The sequence below is a fragment of the Oryctolagus cuniculus genome, chromosome 8, assembly GCF_051225735.1.
Source record: "Oryctolagus cuniculus isolate XC-2025 breed Fujian yellow rabbit chromosome 8, ASM5122573v1, whole genome shotgun sequence".
Classification (NCBI taxonomy): domain Eukaryota; kingdom Metazoa; phylum Chordata; class Mammalia; order Lagomorpha; family Leporidae; genus Oryctolagus; species Oryctolagus cuniculus.
In genome coordinates, this window is record NC_142874.1 from 80,934,403 (window position 1) to 80,954,302 (window position 19,900).

At 38.4% G+C, this 19,900-nt stretch overlaps 1 protein-coding gene across 41 annotated transcripts in view; it reads left to right on the plus strand.

Moving 5' to 3' along the window:
- CAMK2D (calcium/calmodulin dependent protein kinase II delta) overlaps positions 1-19,900 on the plus strand; it is a 332,678-nt gene that overhangs the window by 309,089 nt on the left and 3,689 nt on the right. For 37 of the 41 annotated variants that reach the window (XM_089301697.1, XM_089301705.1, XM_089301704.1 and 34 more), the window contains 3 exon segments: positions 10,995-11,070; positions 16,637-16,731; positions 18,519-18,747. In XM_089301697.1, coding sequence (XP_089157823.1) covers positions 10,995-11,070; positions 16,637-16,731; positions 18,519-18,747 — 400 coding nt within the window. 41 annotated transcript variants of the gene reach the window in all.

Genomic DNA, 19,900 nt, shown 5'->3' on the forward strand with positions numbered 1-19,900 from the left:
AACCTGGAGACTAGAGGAAAAATACCTTTAAAAACACCACATGGAGATGTGGACATTTGGCACAGCAGTTAATCTGCTTGGGGCACCCATATCCTATAACAGAGTGCCTGGGTTCAAGTTCTACGTCCAATTCCAGCTTCCTGCTAATGCACGCCCAGGGAGACAGCAGGCGATGGCTCTGGTAGTTGGATGCCAGACACACACACAGAAGGTAGAGTTCCTGTTTCCTGGTTTCAGCCTGGTCCTGCCCTGTTGCGAACATCTGGGGAGTGAACCTATAAATGGGAGATTCTCTCCCTCTCCCTCTCCCCCTCCCCCTCCCCCTCCCCCTCCCCCTCTCCCTCTCCTTCTCCCCCTCCCCTCCCCCCTCCCTTTTCTCTTTCCTCCCCTCTCTCTCAATAAAACAAAAAGCAATAAAATAAAATTTAATACCATGTAGAGTTCAACGAATATGGAAGCAAAATAACATTGCTGAGTAATTATAATTAGCCTAGTTCTTTCTTTTGTTTTTTTTTGTTTTGTTTTTTTTTTTTGTTTGTTTGTTTCTTTGTTTGACAGGCAGAGTGGACAGTGAGAGAGAGAGAGACAGAGAAAGGTCTTCCTTTGCCATTCATTCACCCTCCAATGGCCGCCGCGGCCAGCGCGCTGCGGCCGGTGCACCGCACTGAACCGATGGCAGGAGCCAGGTGCTTCTCCTGGTCTCCCATGGGGTGCAGGGCCCAAGCACTTGGGCCATCCTCCACTGCACTCCCTGGCCACAGCAGAGAGCTGGGCTGGAAGAGGGGCAACCAGGACAGAATCCGGCGCCCCGACCTGAACTAGAACCCGGTGTGCTGGCGCCGCAAGGCGGAGGATTAGCCTAGTAAGCCACGGCGCCGGCCAGCCTAGTTCTTTCTTAAAACACAAATCCAAGAACATCATACAACTGATAATTTTTGTGTGTTTATGTTTGTTTTGAACAAAACTAACAAGGAGATGCAATTTTTGTGTGGCAGAAAGGACGTTTTCTTCTGCTCCTGGGTTCTTGATCCAAGGGAGCATAAAGGTACCTGTTCAATTATTTAGGAAAGTATGGTTATAAATAGACTTACCCAATAAGAATACACTGAATCCCCTTTATTACTAAATTTAAGGAATTTTTTCATAAAGGAATGCAATCACTTATTAAAAAGAAACTAAATTTATTATAAGCTAAACAACAGCAATAGAAATAATTAGGAAAAGATTAAAACCTACTTTATGGCTACCCAACATGTTAAATATTCTCACTATTTTATACTTATGACTAATGGTATCAGAGGACAGACCATTAACACTTTGACATTAACTATTGACCTAAAAGACCCCTTGTTTTGACTATATGTAAAACTGATTGGAAGGGTTTGTTGGAGGAGTTTCAGTCTCGGGGTTTGGGGAAAATTGGATTTCCTTCATGAGAAAACAGGCAAAACAAATAAACAAACAAATAACCATTTCCAAATATTTTGAAATTCTAAGACTCATTTTCCCTTTCAGTGAGATTTTCTCTTTACAAGAAAATAACTTTGGGCCAACATGTTGGCACAGTGAGTTAAGGTAGCACTTGGAGTGCTGGTTTCCCATATCCAGTACCACTTTAAGTCCCAGCTATTCTGCTTCTGGTCCAGCTTCCTGCTAGTGCTCTTGGGAAGACAACAGGAGATGCCCACAAGTATTTGTGTCCCTGCCACCCACCTGGGAGATCAGAATGGAGTTCCTGGCTCCTGTCTTTTGCCTGATCCACCCCTGGCTATTGCAGTCATTTGGGAAGTGAACCAGCAGGTGAAAGACATTTCTCTCTCTCTCTCTCTCTCTCTGATTCTCTCTCTTTCTCTTTCTTTCTGTCTCTGTGCCTCCTTCCCTCCCTACACTCTCTGTTTCTCCGCCTTTCAAATAAATCAATATTTTAAAAAAAGAAGGAAAAGTAACTTTGATCATTACTTGTTCTACAGTAGAAGAAAATGATGCTGCTTGAGAAGGTTTAGAAGCTATCTTTCACACAAGTGTATAAACTTGAGTGCTAAAAGACTACAGTTTATGATATTAAAATCCAAGCAGATAATGTTCTTGAATCGGTTTCTCAAAATCTTTTTCTTTCATGTCATCGTCTCTTAACTGGAAGTGGTACCACACCTATCTGATTCATGGAACATTGTAATACTTAAAATACTTTTTGATATTCATGATAGTATGCTATTTCTAGCTTTTACAAGTCAGCTAGGATGGCAGAGCAGTTACCCAATTACTTTAATATGGTTGGGCTGAATTCTTTTATATAAGTCAATGTTCTGTGTATCCATAGATAATTTCTTTAGATTCTAAAATATTTGTCATTTTTTATGAAAGCATTATAAATTCTTACATATCCCTTAAATTCTTTACAGAATAGTAAATATTTAGTTTCATCTTCATATCATAAGGTAATTTTAGGAATAAATTGACCATGGTTTGCTATAACTCAGTGATATTGTTGCAAACTTTGGAACAAATTTAAAGCTATTTGCATTTAACAATAAATGATCTCAATGCTAGGCCTTTTTGTTCTTAAATGCTTATTCAGCATTTGTTGCTAAGTCAGAGCAATTTAACATGGCTGAGACTAATAGTACTTTTTCTCTAATCAACTAAAGTCTTGTTTTTTTTAAAGATTTATTTATTTGAAAGTCAGTGACACAGAGAGAAAGACCTTCCATCCATGAGTTCATTTCCCAGATGGCCACAAGGGCCAGGGCTGAACTAGACCAAAACCAAGAGCCAGGAGCTTTCTGCAGGTCTCCTACATGGGTGGTGCAGGAGTGCAGACACTTGGGACATCATCTAGGCACATTAGCAGGGAGCAAGACTGGAAGTGGAGCAGCCAGGACACGAACCACCTCCCATATGGGATGCTGATATTGCTGGTATGCTACAACACCAAACCATAACTAAGATTTTATACTTTGAGACTACTCTACATTATAGAGGAAAGTGCAAAGATGATTTCAGTAATTTATTTTGTTTAATCTTGAGGGCTACTACAGATGAAAAAGCTGAATAGTTGACTTTATTGAAGAAATGACTTCATGAGCTTTACAGTAATTTCTTAAAGGCATTCTTGAATAGAAATTTGGTAATTGCAGGCCCTACATTTAATAAAATGTTTTAGATTATTAAATCACTCAGCCCTAGAGTCTTCAATTGGTTGATTTTAGAAGCCAGAATATTAGAATATTGGAAATTATTCTTTTCAGCATTAACTATTACAAAGATTGGTGAAGTAAAAAATGAAGTCACTAAGAAACAAACCGCTAATTGCACAGGGAATGCCAAACATAGCTGATTTGATAGACACCATTTTCTGTAAAACTACTAAGAGCATGAAAATGATCTTGTGTATTCACTTAAGACAACTATTCCCAAGTGTTATTTTTGTTAATGGCAGCATGGAAAAAGACAATACAGCCCTGAGACACCCACTTGTGTGAAACTGGTATAATAAGTAAGTACAACCCTGGCCTAGTAATTAAATAGTCACCTTGCCCATCTAAGTTAAAAAGCATTTAGGTAGTTCATTTAAGACTACGATTTCAAAATATTGAACTAAGCGCTGTGGGACGGAAAGGAACATAGATCAGTGAATTAAACAGGAGTTGGGCACCTCAAGCAAATACAGCTGCCACCCTGGTATAGCTTCTGAATTTGCGGGATGACTCCAACAAGTCATTTAGCCTCTTTGTCCTTCAAGTCTCTGGCTGCCAAATACTAAATACTTCTGAGAAATACAAGAAGAAGTTTAATTAAGTAGAACTGTCCATATCAAGAAACAGTGAATGATCAGAATTGCTAAACTGCTATACCCCCAAAAAGCACTAAATAGCAATTTTAATTGTTCAACTTGCGATCATTGAATTGTATCTCTAGACACAGTTCACTAAGTTTCAATATATGGCACTTGACAAACATCCTAGTAAAATCTATTTGCAGGTATAAATTTCCGTTCATTTTCTAGTCTAAGTTTCATTGTTGGCATGTAAACTCCAAATAGGTTTTATCAAGCAGTTTCACACCAGATAAACTGATTAATCTAAAATATATACAGCAGAAATCTCAAGCTCAGATAACTAGGATATTTGTTTTCATTCCACTGTCTTGAAAAGAAACACTAAGCTTAAACATTGACTGGAAATATCTACTTTACTAAACCTTTACAAATTAAATCTGTTGTTGTTCCATTGTCTAAAACACTGGATCCTCCTTTGTTATGGCCTTTTGCCAACTCTAAACTATTCAAGCTCCAAGAATGACTTCTCAGCACAGTCTCATCCAGACTCTTATCACACATAGTCACCATCTACATACTTTGCATTTATCTAATGTTTTAAAATGTGTACCATATTTGATGTGTATTGCCTATTGTTTATTCACAGGTGCATGCATTTACAAACATTGATTCAGTACTAGGTGTTCAAAGTACAAAATGGTCAGAACTTGACAGCGCTATCAGCATCCTGTGATAATGCAGAAAGATGGCAGGACAATAAAGCAGCTAGGTCTTAAGTGCTTGGGATACAGAAGAGGTTTAGTTTGAGCAGGTGTAGAAAGAGATTTCCAGGATGAAGAGGGAGAGTTTCCAGAAAGAAGGAAGAGTGGGAAAAAAGGCACAGAGTTGTCAAAGTGCCAGAACTAAGTGAGGAAGAATAAACCCCCAGTATGGCTACAGACCAGGTTCTATAGAAGCCCCAAAGGACAAAAAGAATCAAGAAATAAATCTGGAAAAAACTGAGAAGGAAGACCTTTAAAACAAAGACATTGGAGCTTTGGCTTCTTTCTTACCTATTTCAAAGCTGCCCAGTGCGGCTTATCTGTTTTGCCAGCTGCTTTGCAAGGAGTCTGGGGGAGATTAAGCTTGGTTCCTGCACCAGTGGCCTCAAAGAGAGGAAATGAGGGAGAGGGGTAACATATCCTATAGTGAGCTTTATTGCCCTTCAGTGAGTTTTACTGCCCTTTACCTTGGATTAGGAATCAGAAACCAGTTGAGTGTATCAGGGACCCACTATTCATTCATGTGTTTACTGGACAGTTCCCATATGCCGTGTACTATGACAGTACAGTAGTATAATATTTAGCCATTACAGTAATAGAGAAAAAGCATCAATTATACACAAATATAGATATTTATAATGTATATTGCATGTTTATATTATATAATCTCATATATAATAGAGGTATATTAAATGAGACACAGGGAAAAGATTTATAAAGAGAAAATAGTTGAGCTGAGATGTGATTAAAAAAAAGTAAAAGCAAAGACATGGGCCACTTCCCCAGGAAGAGAGGATGGCATATTTGAAGGGCTGGTTAGAGGAGGAAGCAGGTCCTTTTGAATTGCGGAAACAGGGCAGCATGGGTAGATCAGAGAGGTTAAAGGTGAGATGAGCAGGGTCTAGAGTATGCAAGATTTTGTCATCTCTCTTCAGAAGCATATTCTGAGAGCAAATAGAAGATTTCAGAAGACTTCAGAAGGCATTAGGATATTATCTGAAGAGATAATAATCCGGCTGTATCATAAACAACAGGATGGTAAAGAACAAACCTAATTACGTAAACAACAAGGGGGAAGGCTGTTCAGAACCCAGACAAGGAATGATGAGTGCCAAACACAGGGAGGGACTGAAGAAGAAGAAAAGAGTGATGTGTAAGATATTTGAAACACAAAATCAACAGGACTTGATGGATTAAATGAGAGCAATAGTAAAGGAATTAAAGATGATTCATGGGCTTATTCCTGTCTTGTGAAATTGGAAGATGCTGTTGCTGTCCACAAGGACAGAGGTCTCTGGAAGGGCACGTAGGTCTCCAGGAGTGGAAGATCGTACACCCAGCTCAGGGTGCGTTGAGTCTGCGTATACTTGAGAGAGCCAAGTGGAGATTCCAGATCAAGCCTTGACACACAGATCTGGAGGAAATGTCTAGGAAGGAGGTTACAATTTGGGGAGCCATTGAGATTGTTCAGTAAGAATTACAGGAGGCCATTGTTTGGGACTAAGCTCCTATTCTAGACCAGGCTAAAAATATGGAGTCACTCACTCTAAAGCTGCAAGTCACCAAGCTGAAACTAAGTTAATTATCTGACCTACCAAAAAAATCAGGATTACAGAATTAACAGTTAAATTTCCCACACAGGCCAATTTCAGTTGGCATAATGAAATTCCCTCTGCCTTAATCTTTATACAAGAAAAGGTAGCTGGTAGTAACCTGATGTAAAACCAATCAGTTTTCTATTATTCCGTCTCCTTGTTCCGTACAACAAAGGTAACTTTGAAAAGACCAATCCACTTTCTGTTTCTGTTTTCTTCTGTCCTTTTCTAACAAAACCAAGCTCAACCGCTGAGTGTTGTCTGATTCTATAATCAAAAATAAAACCAATTAAGATCTTGAAGCTAAGTTGTAATTGTGTCCTTAGACAGGATATAGAGGACAATTTAAAATATTGGTGTAAACAAGGGCTCTTGGATACAATGTGAGGTTAAGGAAAGGGTCTCAATAAGCTTTCAAAAGAAATTGATATGTTTAACATCCTGGTAGAGAAAGATAACAGGGCAAATGAGAGTGAAATCCGACCAGTGGTGAGAAAAGCAAGGACAGTTGAGTGAAAGGTAGAAAGATTCGGAGGTGTTGAAAAGCTGTAATGAGCACTCTGCATACCTTAGGGCAATGCCTGCAGTCTCTGAACCTATGTTTATTTCCCTATCTCAGATCATTGTCATGATAATGAAATCTGATAATGTTTGAGGAAATGTTGAAACTGATATTATTTTATTACATAATTATTATCCTTTCTTGGTTTGTTTTTATTTTTGTTTTTCCAAACACTGGGGTCATTCATACCCTTATCTTATTCATCCAGGCCTCTTTGGAACAATAAAAGAGCAAAAAAATTACAAGAATTTCAATGTGAGAAAGTTCCCCATTCCTTTGCCTGATTGTAAGGAAAGTGTCTGCACCCAGAATCTGGAACATTCCTTCCTCCCCACGCCCTACCCCTGACCCCAATTTCTTTTCTCTTCTCCCTTTCCCTATGAATCTGAAAAACACCAGAAACTACTTTGAATCCACTAGGTGTAGGCTTGAGCCCCTCAATTCTGGAACTAAAACTGCTCGGCGATCAGCATGCACCCTATGAATAAGTGGCTAGGTATGGGTAGAAGTAGTTTCTGGTATTCATGGAATGTCTTACTGGTGCACTCTCCCCTCCTCTTGGTGTAATCAGTGTCACATCACAGGGTGTCCCACTTTGACTTGTGGAGTGGTCATTACTTAATGTTCAGAAAGAGGGGAAGCCAGCTGAGAGGGGACCCTCCGTGCAGAGCACAACTATCCAGGCACGTGGCAGTGACTGTCCCTTATCCTCACCGCTGAGAAGAGAAGAGCCAGCTGGCACCAAGCCCACTCTCTTCTTCTGGACCAGACCCTGGGCTTCTGGCAACACTTCCAACCACAAGCTGACGCCTATATACAAATGATTCATTTTCAGCCTCCTACTTTTCTTTAAAGAGTCAGCTGTCATGTGCCACCTGCCCCTGACTCACCACAGCTCCTTTGCCCCAGGGAAATAAACACTCAGAAGATTCCTGACTTCCAACCACTCCTCCAAGAGAGTCACATTACTTTTATGATGAGGCAGCACAGAAGCATGCTCACTCACTCCCATTTGCTGTCCTGTGGGCTACAGAGCCATTGTTCCTGAGCATAAATACCAAGACAGAAGGCAATTTGTGTTGCTGCAATTATGCAGGACAAAATGAAAGCCAGTTGAGGCATGCAAAGTATTGAAGGGCTAAGGAGCTAATTACACAGTGTTTCAAAGAGTGAGAGTTGGCCTAAAGTTTCTAATTCCATATTATGCTGAGGAAGAAATTTGTAGACTTTCAGAAACTTCAGGAAGTGCTCCTGAACTCGGAGCTTAATGAGGTCCACAAAGGATGTTGATCTTAACGCTCAGCTTTTCTCATCTCCGCTTTTTTTTTTTCTTTTGTTTCTATCACTGATGGGAATGAAAACTATTGGCATAGTTTTGTTTCCCTGTCAACCTTGTGGCACACTAAAAATCTGTTAGTTTTAAATGAGGATTTTCGATGGGGAGGATGTTTTAATAGTCACATTTTTGAAACCCCCTTTTCTGAGCTGCTCCTCACTGATGTCCTTTATCTTCTGAAATTGGGTCAGCTGTCATGAGTCTTTGCCAAAGCTTCATGCTGTTAAGGCCACAGACAGATGAATCACCTATTGCCTAAGTAAATTAAGCTAAAATGTGCCATGGGCAGCATCCCTGTTACAGAATTATTCCCTGCTACTACTTCTGTTAGAATGGTAGGAGGTTGACTATATTATCAGTATTCGTCAGTCAAATGAAAAGGGGCAAGAAATGCTATGAATATGTGGAACAGCTAAGAAACCCCATATTCTGTTATTTTATATAAATGAAAGTTAATTATGTAACCAAACATGAAACCTAACCTGTATTTTTTATATTATTGATAATTATTAATGATTATATTACCAATCATTTAATGACAGTTAATAATTTATATAACAGTCTATAACTTGCATTTGTTATGAAGTAGTCTCATCTCAATGAAGTGACATTAGATTTTCAGGGTTGTTTTTTCTTTTTTCAATTGAGAGACAGAGAGAGAGCAAACAAACTCCCATGCACTGGTTCACTCTGCAAATGCCCAAAACAAACAGTACTGGGCTGGGCTGAAGCTGGGAACCAGAAACTCAGTGCAAGTCTCTCTCGTGGGTAACAGGAACCACCTTCTTAGGACATCACGGCTTCCTCCAAAGATCTGCATTAGCAGGAAACTGGAGTCTGGTATTGAGATCAGGAGTGCAGATATAGGGTGTCAGAGGCTTAACCAATAAAGCAAACATTTGCCCCGTAGTTTTAAATAAGAGAATATTATCGCCTGTATAACCAGAGTTTGAACGTGAATGTAAACATTTAATTTTGTGGTTAAAACGTATTATAATGAAGATCAGATTCATAAAAATTGCGAACTGTTTCCTTTAATCAATGGACAGTTAAAACCAGAGGATGGCTTTTTCCATAATGGATAGCAGCTTCATTGCCTCATTAGTACGTACTGGAGGTAACTGTCGTGACTCCTTCCTCGGTGATTTTCAGGGAACATCCCAATATAATCTAACTCTTGACATGTTCTGTGCACTAATTTCATTAGGAAGAGAACAGTATTCTGAAATCAAAAGAAGATTATCATTAGTCTCAGTTGATCAAACTCACAGATCTATTGAACATCTACTTTTAAAAAAATCATTAGCCAAACATTTTAGGAAACACATAGAAATAACACATTCTTTGCGCGCAAGGAGCTATCATTTAACTAGGAAGACAGGTTACATAGTGTATAAAGTTTCTTTTTTTTTTTTTTTTTTTGACAGGTAGAGTTATAGACAGTGAGAGAGAGAGAGAGGGAGAGAAAGGTCTTCCTTCCGTTGGTTCACTCCCCAAATGGCCGCTACGGCCGGCGCTGCGCCAATCAGGAGCCAGGAGCTTCTTCCTAGTCTCCCACACGCGTGCAGGGACCCAAGCACTTGGGCCATCCTCTACTGCCCTCCCGGGCCACAGCAGAGAGCTGGACTGGAAGAGGAGCAACAGGGACTAGAACTTGGCACCCATATTGGATGCCAGCACCGCAGGCAGAGGATTAACCAAGAGAGCATTGGCACCGGCCCCTAAAGTTTCATAACAATGTATTTTTAAAAGATTTTTCAGATTATTTTTAAAGATCTATTGTTTGTATAATTAAAAGGCAGAGTTATAGAGAAAGGAGGAGAGACACAGAGAGAGAGAGAGAGACCTTCATTCCCCAAAAGGCCACAATGGCCAGGGCTGGGCCAGCCCAAAGCCAGGAGCCCAGAGTTTCCTCCAGGTCTACTACCTGGGTACAGGGGCCCAAGCACTTAGGCCATCTTCTGCTGCTTTCCCAGGCACATTACCAGGGAGTTGGATTGGAAGTAGGATGCTGGTGTCTCAGGCATTAAAAGCAGAAGCTTAACCTGCTATACCATAATGCCAGCCCCTTAATAACAATTTAAAGCATCACTAATTTAAATAGTTGTGAAGGTAAAAGCATATGTGTAGTTACCAAGGTAATGCAGGCTTTCAAAAAAGGGAAAGAACACTTGAGGCAGATGTAATTAGAAAAAAATTTAGTGAATAGGTGGGATTTTAGCCACACCAGCTATTAATTGTTTTCTAAGTAGTGGAGTATAAATATAAACAAATCATACTGCATCATGGGTTTGACAACTATACGGGGGGGCTTCGATTGCTTATCTGCTTACATCTACAGTGTTGATTCAAGTGTGGCTCTGTCAGTTCACAGATATCACACCAATCGCAGTGTGGTATCCTGTTCCATAGAGTTGACTCAGCTTAGCAATAAGAATCAGAAAATAATCACATAAAGTTGAATGTCTCAGTACAAGGCCTTAGCTTTACTCTGAAGGTAGAAATGAATTACTAGAGTGACAAGTTTTAAGATTATCTTTTTAATAACATATTTGTTGATGATAAAAACTGTTTACAAATTCAATCAAATTGACTAAAGAAATTAAAACTAAAGAACATGTAGCCTGGACTTTCCAGGTGACCTCTGTTTTCTAAAGAATGAAATTTATTCCTGCTTCTCAAACTTGAATGGGCCAGGAGTCAGATGAGTCCTATTAAAATGCAGATTCTGCATCTTTAGTCTGGGTTGAGACCTGAGAATCTTGTGTTTCTGATGGGTCCCAGAAGAGGTAGTGCTGCTGATGGTGCACATTAAGCAGCTAAACTGTGGAGAAAGTAACACCATGCTAGCTTCTGCAAAGGATGTAGCTTAAGTGCTAATTCCCTTTTTAAGGAATAGCAATATCACAGTAATATTTTATATGGCTTTTATACTTTATTCTCATTTTATCTTTGCCTTTAGCACGAAAGCAAGAGATTATCAAGGTCACTGAACAGCTGATTGAAGCTATCAACAATGGGGATTTTGAGGCTTACACGTGAGTACTGTTAGAATTATTTTAGCTCCAAGCATATGACACATGTATTTTCTATATTAATACGTTCTTCAGTGTGTCTGAATGTATGTATATCTCACACCAAGTTCTGTCAACGGTAATTTATTTCTAGGCGTAAGTGACTGAGTGCCCCCAGAGGAAAAATAAATATGCTTAGATTTCAGAGATGACTGATTTCTGATCCAAGGACAGAGATTTCTTGGTAAATACACAGATGTGTGACTACCTGTATATCTGTATGAGAGTAAGCCATCCCTGGCAGAGCAACCCCTAAGAGCAAAGAGACATTAAAAAACAAAAACAAACAAACAAACAAAAAAACAAACAGAGAAGCAAATAGAAAGTGCATTTTAGTGCTTTAGTTTAATAAATATTTTCTTCCTGAAGTTCTGCAGAGGTCAGGGGCAAAAAGAAATTAAGAGACATTAGGCAGCTTTTTCCCTCTTCACCCAGTACAGCTTAACTTTATCTGCATCTCTTTCTTGTGTTTGTTTTTTTAAAGAAGGAGTTTTGATGATGCTTAATTTAATGTTTATAAACTACTGGGTCATAGGATATTAAAGAAAATTGCTTGGCTCAGGTAAAAGGAAACCTTCAGTTTAAATAGGGCATAAAGTTTTATTAGACTATACGGTCAGTAAGTTAGCTATTTGGGAATACAAATCTGTCTAAGGTTTATCCCCACATTATAGAACAAAATCAGTTACAATCAAATAAAACAATTAAATGAAAAACATATTGAGTCTGATCTCAGAAAGATCTTGAACAGCTGGGAAAGTAATCATACATCAGAAAATAAAATGATTAGTTTACCTAGGTAGATAAAACTTGCATACTTTAATTACAAAGCCAAAAATAAAACTGAAAGACAAGCAATAAACTTAGAAAAATCTTTGCAAGATATGTGTCAAAAGTTATTTTCTATATTGAATAGATAAGATTGAGAAGTAGAAAAATAGGTAAAGGGCATGAACTGACTAGTGGCAGAAATAATGCACTATTAGAAGAAGTATAAATAACAAAAACAATAATAAAAGTATGTTCATTTCCACTAGTTCGGTATATGCAAATTGAAAACAAGAGCATTTTCTGCCTGTGAGAGCAGCAAGGGTAAAAGAGAGCTGCAGTGTGGGCAGCGGCTTCACTACACCTTAGGCTGCAGTGTAAATCAGGACAGACTTTCAGGATGCTAGTGGCAGAGATGGAGGGAGTTATAAAGCTATTATTATTATTATTATTATTATTACTATCAGACTTATTTGAGAGGCCAAGATACAAGGAAAGAGGGGGCTCCCATCTACTGTTTCACTCTCCAGATTCCCAAAATGGCCAGGGCTGAGCTAGGCTGAAGCCAGGAGCCAGGAACTCAATGCAAGCCTCCCACATGGGTGGCAGGATCTCGCCTCCTTGAGCCATCACCCATTTTCTCCCAGAGTGAGCATTAGCAGGAAACTGGAATCAGGAATGGAACCAGGACTGAAATTTAGCACTTTGGTATGAATGTATGCTTCCCAAACTGTATCTTAATTGCTAAGCCAAATACCTACTCCAAAAGCTTTTATAAAGGTCACTTTAATACTGCAATTCTGCTTGAAATAATTTAACTCGAGAGTGAATTTTGAATTTAAACAAGGACAGAAATTTGTGAACAAAGATTTGTGCACAAGTCATGTTCATTATAATGAGAAAATAGAAGCAATATATATGTACAACATATGGTAACCATTAAGTAACCCTTGGTGCCTTTAGTATAATGGATGTTTATGCAGAGTTTCTAGGAGTCTGTTGGAAACTTAATGATGGTGTTGTTGAAACTAAAGATACAGGGGCCAGCATTCTAGCTTAGCAGGTAGAGTTGCCATCTGTAATGACAGCATCCCATATGGGCACTGGTTTGAGTCCTGGCTTCTGCACTTCCAAACCAGATACCTGCTAATTGGGAAAAGCAGCAGAAATAAATAAATAAATAGAAATAATAAAAAAAAATAATAACAAAATAAATAATAATAAATTAAAATAAATAATAAAATAATAAAAATAAAATAATAAAATACAATGAATAATAAATAAATAAATGATAATGCAGATATAAAAGTACATGTACACAGTTATCCCAACCACATTAGAAAAAAAGTCACAAAAAAGTTAAATGAAATATAACAGATTGATTTTACTAAGTACAAAAAAAAATTTGTCTCTGAGGGGTAAAATTATGTGTGAATTTTTTCTCTTTCCTGTTCTTTCCCGATTTTACATAAACAGATATTACTTTTATAATTACTTATAAGTAGGTAAAATGAAAAGCATGGAGGCCAGCGCCGCGGCTCACTAAGCTAATCCTCTGCCTTGCGGCGCCGGCACACCGGGTTCTAGTCCCGGTCGGGGCGCCGGATTCTGTCCCGGTTGCCCCTCTTCCAGGCCAGCTCTCTGCTGTGGCCAGGGAGTGCAGTGGAGGATGGCCCAAGTCCTTGGGCCCTGCACCCCATGGGAGACCAGGAGAAGTACCTGGCTCCTGCCATCAGATCAGCGCGGTGCGCCGGCCGCAGCGCGCTGGCCACAGCGGCCATTGGAGGGTGAACCAACGGCAAAGGAAGACCTTTCTCTCTGTCTCTCTCTCTCACTGTCCACTCTGCCTGTTAAAAAAATAAAAAAAATAAAAAATAAAAATAAAAAATAAAAAAAGTATGGAAGAGAATAAAATATAAGAACTAAATAAAAATTCAGGAGTGCTTCTTATAAATTAAATGTTTGTATATATGCATACAAATACATACAACTATATATGTAGATATATGTGTGTGTCAGTTCCTTAAGATGAATTAATAAAATGCACATGGAATAAAATAAATGGTAAACACAAGAGTTTTAAAGAGTACTTTTTATTGTCAGAGACAGCAATTCTCTGTTAAACAAATGTTATAACTCTATGCCTTAGAACCTGCTCTTAATTATTTATCTATTTTTCCTTTTTTAATCATGTTAGAATGATATGTTTATCAAAAAAAGTATTGTTTTTAAAAAATCTTTTTTGGTAGCACTCTCCTGTTGAATGTTAAAAAGATGTGTTTTGTTGTTAGTTAGGAAATGGACAGATAGATGGTATATAGGTAGCTATGTGAAGAGAGAGGAAGGAAGGATGGAAGGCAGGGAAGGAGGGAGGGGAAGTGGAGGAGAGGGAAGGAAAGAGGAAGAGGAGGAATCAGGACAAAAGTAAAGAAAAAGCGTTTGAAAATATTGATTTGTGATGGCTGTGTAGAGATCTAGCGCAGCACTAAGATTTGTGAATGATCTTTGTTCTGAGATAAGGAAGTAAGAAACTTTGTTCACTAATATTGACAACGAAAACTGTACTTTCAGAGAAAATAACAGCTCCTGGCAGAATAAATTCTTGTTACCATAGAAACGGTATTCTTCCCATTTTGCTCCTTGGAAAGAGATTATATGTATTTGACTGTAAGCTTAATATCACCTGTCATCACCTGTCTGGCCGGGGAGATTAGCATCCCTACCCATCCCTCACCTCTACCTTTCTTCAAAAAAGACCACTCCATGTCTATGAACAGTACTGCACTGTGAGAACCATAATGAGACTCTTGAAATTTTCATTTCTGTTAAACAATTAAGAAATGTTTCCTTCCAAATGGGGACTTTCAATTTAAAATTAGATGTGACAGGGCCGGCTCACTTGGTTAATCCTCCACCTGCGGCGCCAGCATCCCATATGGGCGCCGGGTTCTAGTCCCAGTTGCTCCTCTTCCAGTCCAGCTCTCTGCTGTGGCCTGGGAAAGCAGTGGAGGATGGCGCAGGTGCTTGGGCCCCTGCACTCTCATGGGAGATCCGGAGGAAGCACCTGGCTCCTGGCTTTGGATTGGTGCAGTGCTGACTGTTTGCGGCCATTTGGGGAGTGAACCAACGGAAGGAAGGCCTTTCTCTCTGTCTCTCTCTCTCACTGTCTATAACTCTACCTGTCAAATTAAAAAAAAAAAAAAAGAGTCAAAGTGAGATGGGGCTGGCACTGTGGCATAAGAAAAAAATTAGATGTGACTTCATCCACTGTTACACACTTTGGAGAAAATTGATAAACAGGCCAAACGATCTTACGATTTGTACCACTTTTACCTTCCTTGTGAAATCCCACTAATTCGTCAAATCCAGATATTGTCACTTCCTCTGAGAAGCCTACCCTGATCACCACAAACCAAAGTAACAATTTTGTAGCCCCCCAACCCTGTGTTTTAAAGGGATTTACATACATAGCCCAGTGACCCAGTGTTGACCATATGAAACAAATACCCAATAATTCCCCAAATATGCCCTGCATTTTCATAGTGGTATACTGTCACACCTGTTGCCTTCCTGCTATCCACCACCTTCCCCACACCTGGAAAATCCTGGCTTATTCTTAAATTTTCTTTATCTTAATTTTTTCCTATTCACTGTCTGTAAGTAATCTGGTTTCAAGCAATTTACATTTACTTCCATTCTGGTGTTAGGTACTGTGTCACAATTGCTTGTTCAGAAGAATATCTACTACATAGTAGGTTTTTAACAACCTGTTATCATAGGGGCCTTCATTGTGGTACAGTGAACCAGGCTGCCACCTGCAACACTGGCATCCCACATCAGAGCCCTGCTTTGAGTCCTAGACACTCCACTTCTGATCCAGCTTCCTACTAATGCACAAGGGAAATCAGTGAAAGATGGTCGAAGTGCTTGTGCCCCTGCACCCACGTGGGAAACCCAGATAGACCTTTGGTTCCTGGCTTCCCTTGGCGCCATCCCTAGCTGGGATGGAAGATCTCTCACCACCACTCCCCTTTCAAATAAATCTTTTAAAAATTAATTATTATAAATTTCTCCAAAGAAAGCTTATTGACTTTCTCTGAATATTTAAAACTATGTAACCTTTGTTGAATTATAGTTCTAGGATCAAAACAAAAACCAGGATGTTCATTTAGACCACCTGTTAACTTTTAAAACTAACATAAGCTTTAAACACAAGCTTAATTGAGTCTTATATACCTTGCCAGAAAATATAGAATGTGATCCCTTCCTTCAAGTTAGTTACAATACAGATGGTTAACATGAATAAAGAAGGTGTGGTCCATTAAAAATTATTCCAAAAGTATTTCATTTCCGAACCAGATGTGATTTTATAGTATTTATAGAGTGTATTACACTTGGACTACAGGACTTGGAGAATTTTTTTTAAATAATAAACTTAAGTCAGGAGTTAGAAAAATAGGGAAGAACTACAGAAATCACTTTGGAAACAAAAAGTGGAAATTTTGAAATGAAGACTCCTCAAGTATTATGGATTATTCTCTGCTTGAACCAGTCGTAATAGAATTCTCTATAAAATGACATTTTAGAATTGACTCCTCAACCTGCCTTCCCAAGGTCTATGATAGACATTTTACATATTTTTAATAAAGTGTTTCTTAGAGGTTATTTCCTTCACTGAGTGATAACTAAGAATGTTTACATATGAAACAATACAATATGTTAATGCATGTTTGTATTGGTTATTTTCATTTTTGTTTTACAGAAAAATCTGTGACCCAGGTCTTACTGCATTTGAACCTGAAGCTTTGGGTAATTTAGTGGAAGGGATGGACTTTCACCGATTCTACTTTGAAAATGGTATGTTTATTCTTAGTTTAATAATATGCCTTTTCCAACCACTCTGAATTTTCTTCAAATTTGGCAACTTCTTTGCCCTTTTCTGCAATGAGATTTTTCACCTTCATCCAGCATTTTACAGCATAATTTTTTTGTATTTAAAATTGACAAAAATGTCTATGATAGGCTTAAAAGTTTTGGTGTGTTTTGGAAAATATCTGACTGTATAAAAAAAATAATATCAACTGAATACACCCCACCCCTGTGAATGCACAATGTCCAGCAAAATGAGTTGTCAAATATGTGTTATTTCAAGTTTTTATAAGAGTGTTTATATATGTATATATAAAATGAAGCCAATCAGCATGCCATAATATTCAACAAAGATGCAGACTTTGAAGCATATTCAGTGCTTATCTTGCTTAAGTTCAGAGTAAGATATAAACAAAGATGAATGACTAGATAAATATTTCCATTCTTGTAAGAATTTTAGTGGTCTCAGGAAACAACCACATTTCAGAGTAAAATAATTTTTTTCTGCAGAAAATCTTCCCATTACTCAGAAAAGTATAAGCCAGAAATTGCCTTTATCCTTCTGTTTTTCTTTACACTTAAGGGCATTAGACATTATGTTATATTTACTTGATGCACGAAGTGAATTCACTCATTTTGCAGTGAGATCACATTGAATTAAAGAGAAATTGTAGCTCTGATTATGACAATCAAGTTTACTTCCAGTAATTTTGGGCCTTTACATGAATGCCTGCTTTTGCATCAATTTTGACATATGGAACGAATTAAATTTTCTTACATACACCAGACATTTGAAAACAAATGAAAATAATTATGTGATAAATTTGCTCTAACAGAGCTTCAATAAATGATCTCATGTTCTCTCTGTTCCTGACACAGAGTTCCTAACATCATCTCCTGATGTTTCCTCCAACATTCAGTTGATACCATCTCATCTTTAGTAAAACTCATTAGTCTATTCATATTTTAACCTATTTTTGCATAACACTGCAGACATCATTACATCTCAAAAGAATATATTCCTCATAATAGGGTATTCTTTTCATGTGACTATAGTAATAACATTTTCAGATGATATGCACTAAATCCTCCTTTCTCTTGGTGACTAGAACAGGGACCAACTGTCAGAAAAGGGGTTGTTGGAACCTGGTCAGAGCAATACAATTGAAGGGAATAGATTTAGGACCAGAGGCAAGTTCTGTGTCCACTGCTCATTTTGGATTTTTACTAGATGATCACAACTGGACTATCATGGAATGGGCTTTTGCCATATGACGACACAGTTCAAGATCCAGAAACAAATTCAGGCTATCTCTAGCCTTTATTGAAGACAGTGGTCTCCGTGCTTGATAACTTGACAAGTCCCTTGTTGCATGCACTTCATTAATAGGAACTAATAGAAAGAATATCCTGTCAACTGCCACAGCAGTTTGATCATTGAAAAGGGAGAAGTTTTTTGGTGCACCTAACTCTATGTTATAGCTTCCAGTTCTGACCACTTACCATTATAAATAAAACATTGCCCCAAGCTTTTCTCTTCAATCAAAACATCCAGAGTAGCACACAGATGGCCTGTAAAGGGAATCAGAAAAAGGAAAGACTACCCACATTACTACTTTCTCTGTATAATACCCAGCACTCAATTAGTGCAAATACTTCGTAGGTAATTAGTTGGTAGATGAATTTCTATTCATTGGTCCCAACTGAAGTCATTTCTGATCTTGGTATATTTTACATATAAACTAAACTTTGATTTTCATGTGATTCTCTTTCAGCTTTGTCAAAAAGCAATAAACCAATCCACACTATTATCCTGAACCCTCATGTCCATCTGGTAGGGGAGGATGCTGCCTGCATAGCATACATTAGGCTCACACAGTACATGGATGGCAGTGGCATGCCAAAGACAATGCAGTCAGAAGAGACCCGTGTATGGCATCGCCGGGATGGCAAGTGGCAGAATGTTCATTTTCATCGCTCAGGCTCGCCAACAGTACCCATCAAGTAAATATTTCCATGCTGTCAACTTCTTTGTTAATATACCGTGGTCAGCTCCTGCTATTGATTTCATTGTTACTAGTATGACAAATGTTGTTTAATGCTAACGGTTGGTTACATTGGTGAAAATAAATGTCTTAATGAGAAAAGTCTACAGTTCTCTGGGAAGATCAATCAGATCAACCATTTGTGGGTTGAAGCCTGCCATAGAGCAGTATGTGATAGGTTAGAAACTAGAGACTACACTGCCAAGCTGATTGCTCATAGGGTTAAATGAGGAAGGTGCATGTAGTAAGGGTAAATATTTGTGACTGCACAAAGGAAGGGCATTAGAAAGAAAGCACAGGGAAGAGTTTCTGAGATGGCCAATATGTTATCCAGGTGCTTCCCTTCATGGATTAACCCCTAGATCTCAGTAATAGATATTAGGACAAGTTTGTAAAAGATAGCATTTATAAGACAAATACCAGGTATTGCAGTATCTGTCCCACCTCACCACTCTACTGCAGAGGTCGTGTTTGCTTTTACAGTCAATGATGTGGCAAATGTTTAATGCATATCTTCTAGATCCTTCACTTGTGCCAGATTCAATGTGCAGTAAAAGACCTTACCTTCAAAGGACGCATATTCTAGTTTAGAAAGCAACTAATTGCTGAAACCACAGGGGGAAAAACAAACTATATGAGGTGGTTATAATCAACTTCAAAGTGAAGTGGGATGAATGTAGATTACTATTTATAACAGCCTGAATGTATATTTTGTATAAATATAGAATTCCCGCCAAATGATAATTGTGATTTGGAGACATTGAAAGAACAAAAAGAAGATATTCCAAGCTAAAAAGCATCATGAATAAAAGTACAGTGTCAGGATCCTAGCTTAATATGATCAAACATGATGAGTAAGGAATGCTGGCTCTAACTGGAGTGAGTAGAAATAATGGGAAATTGGATAAATCAAGAAAGTGGGGCAAGATGGATTAAAAAAAAAAAAAAAGAAGAGTTTGTTCTTTGGACTGAGAAGCTTGGCCCACTGCTGATCTATTTCCAAATTTTCCCACTAGTATCCCTGTCAATATTTGGGGGTGTGGGATGGTTGGTCAAGTCAATTCACTCTAGAGAATGCATCATGAGTTCTTAGTTTGATGACCTTCCACAGT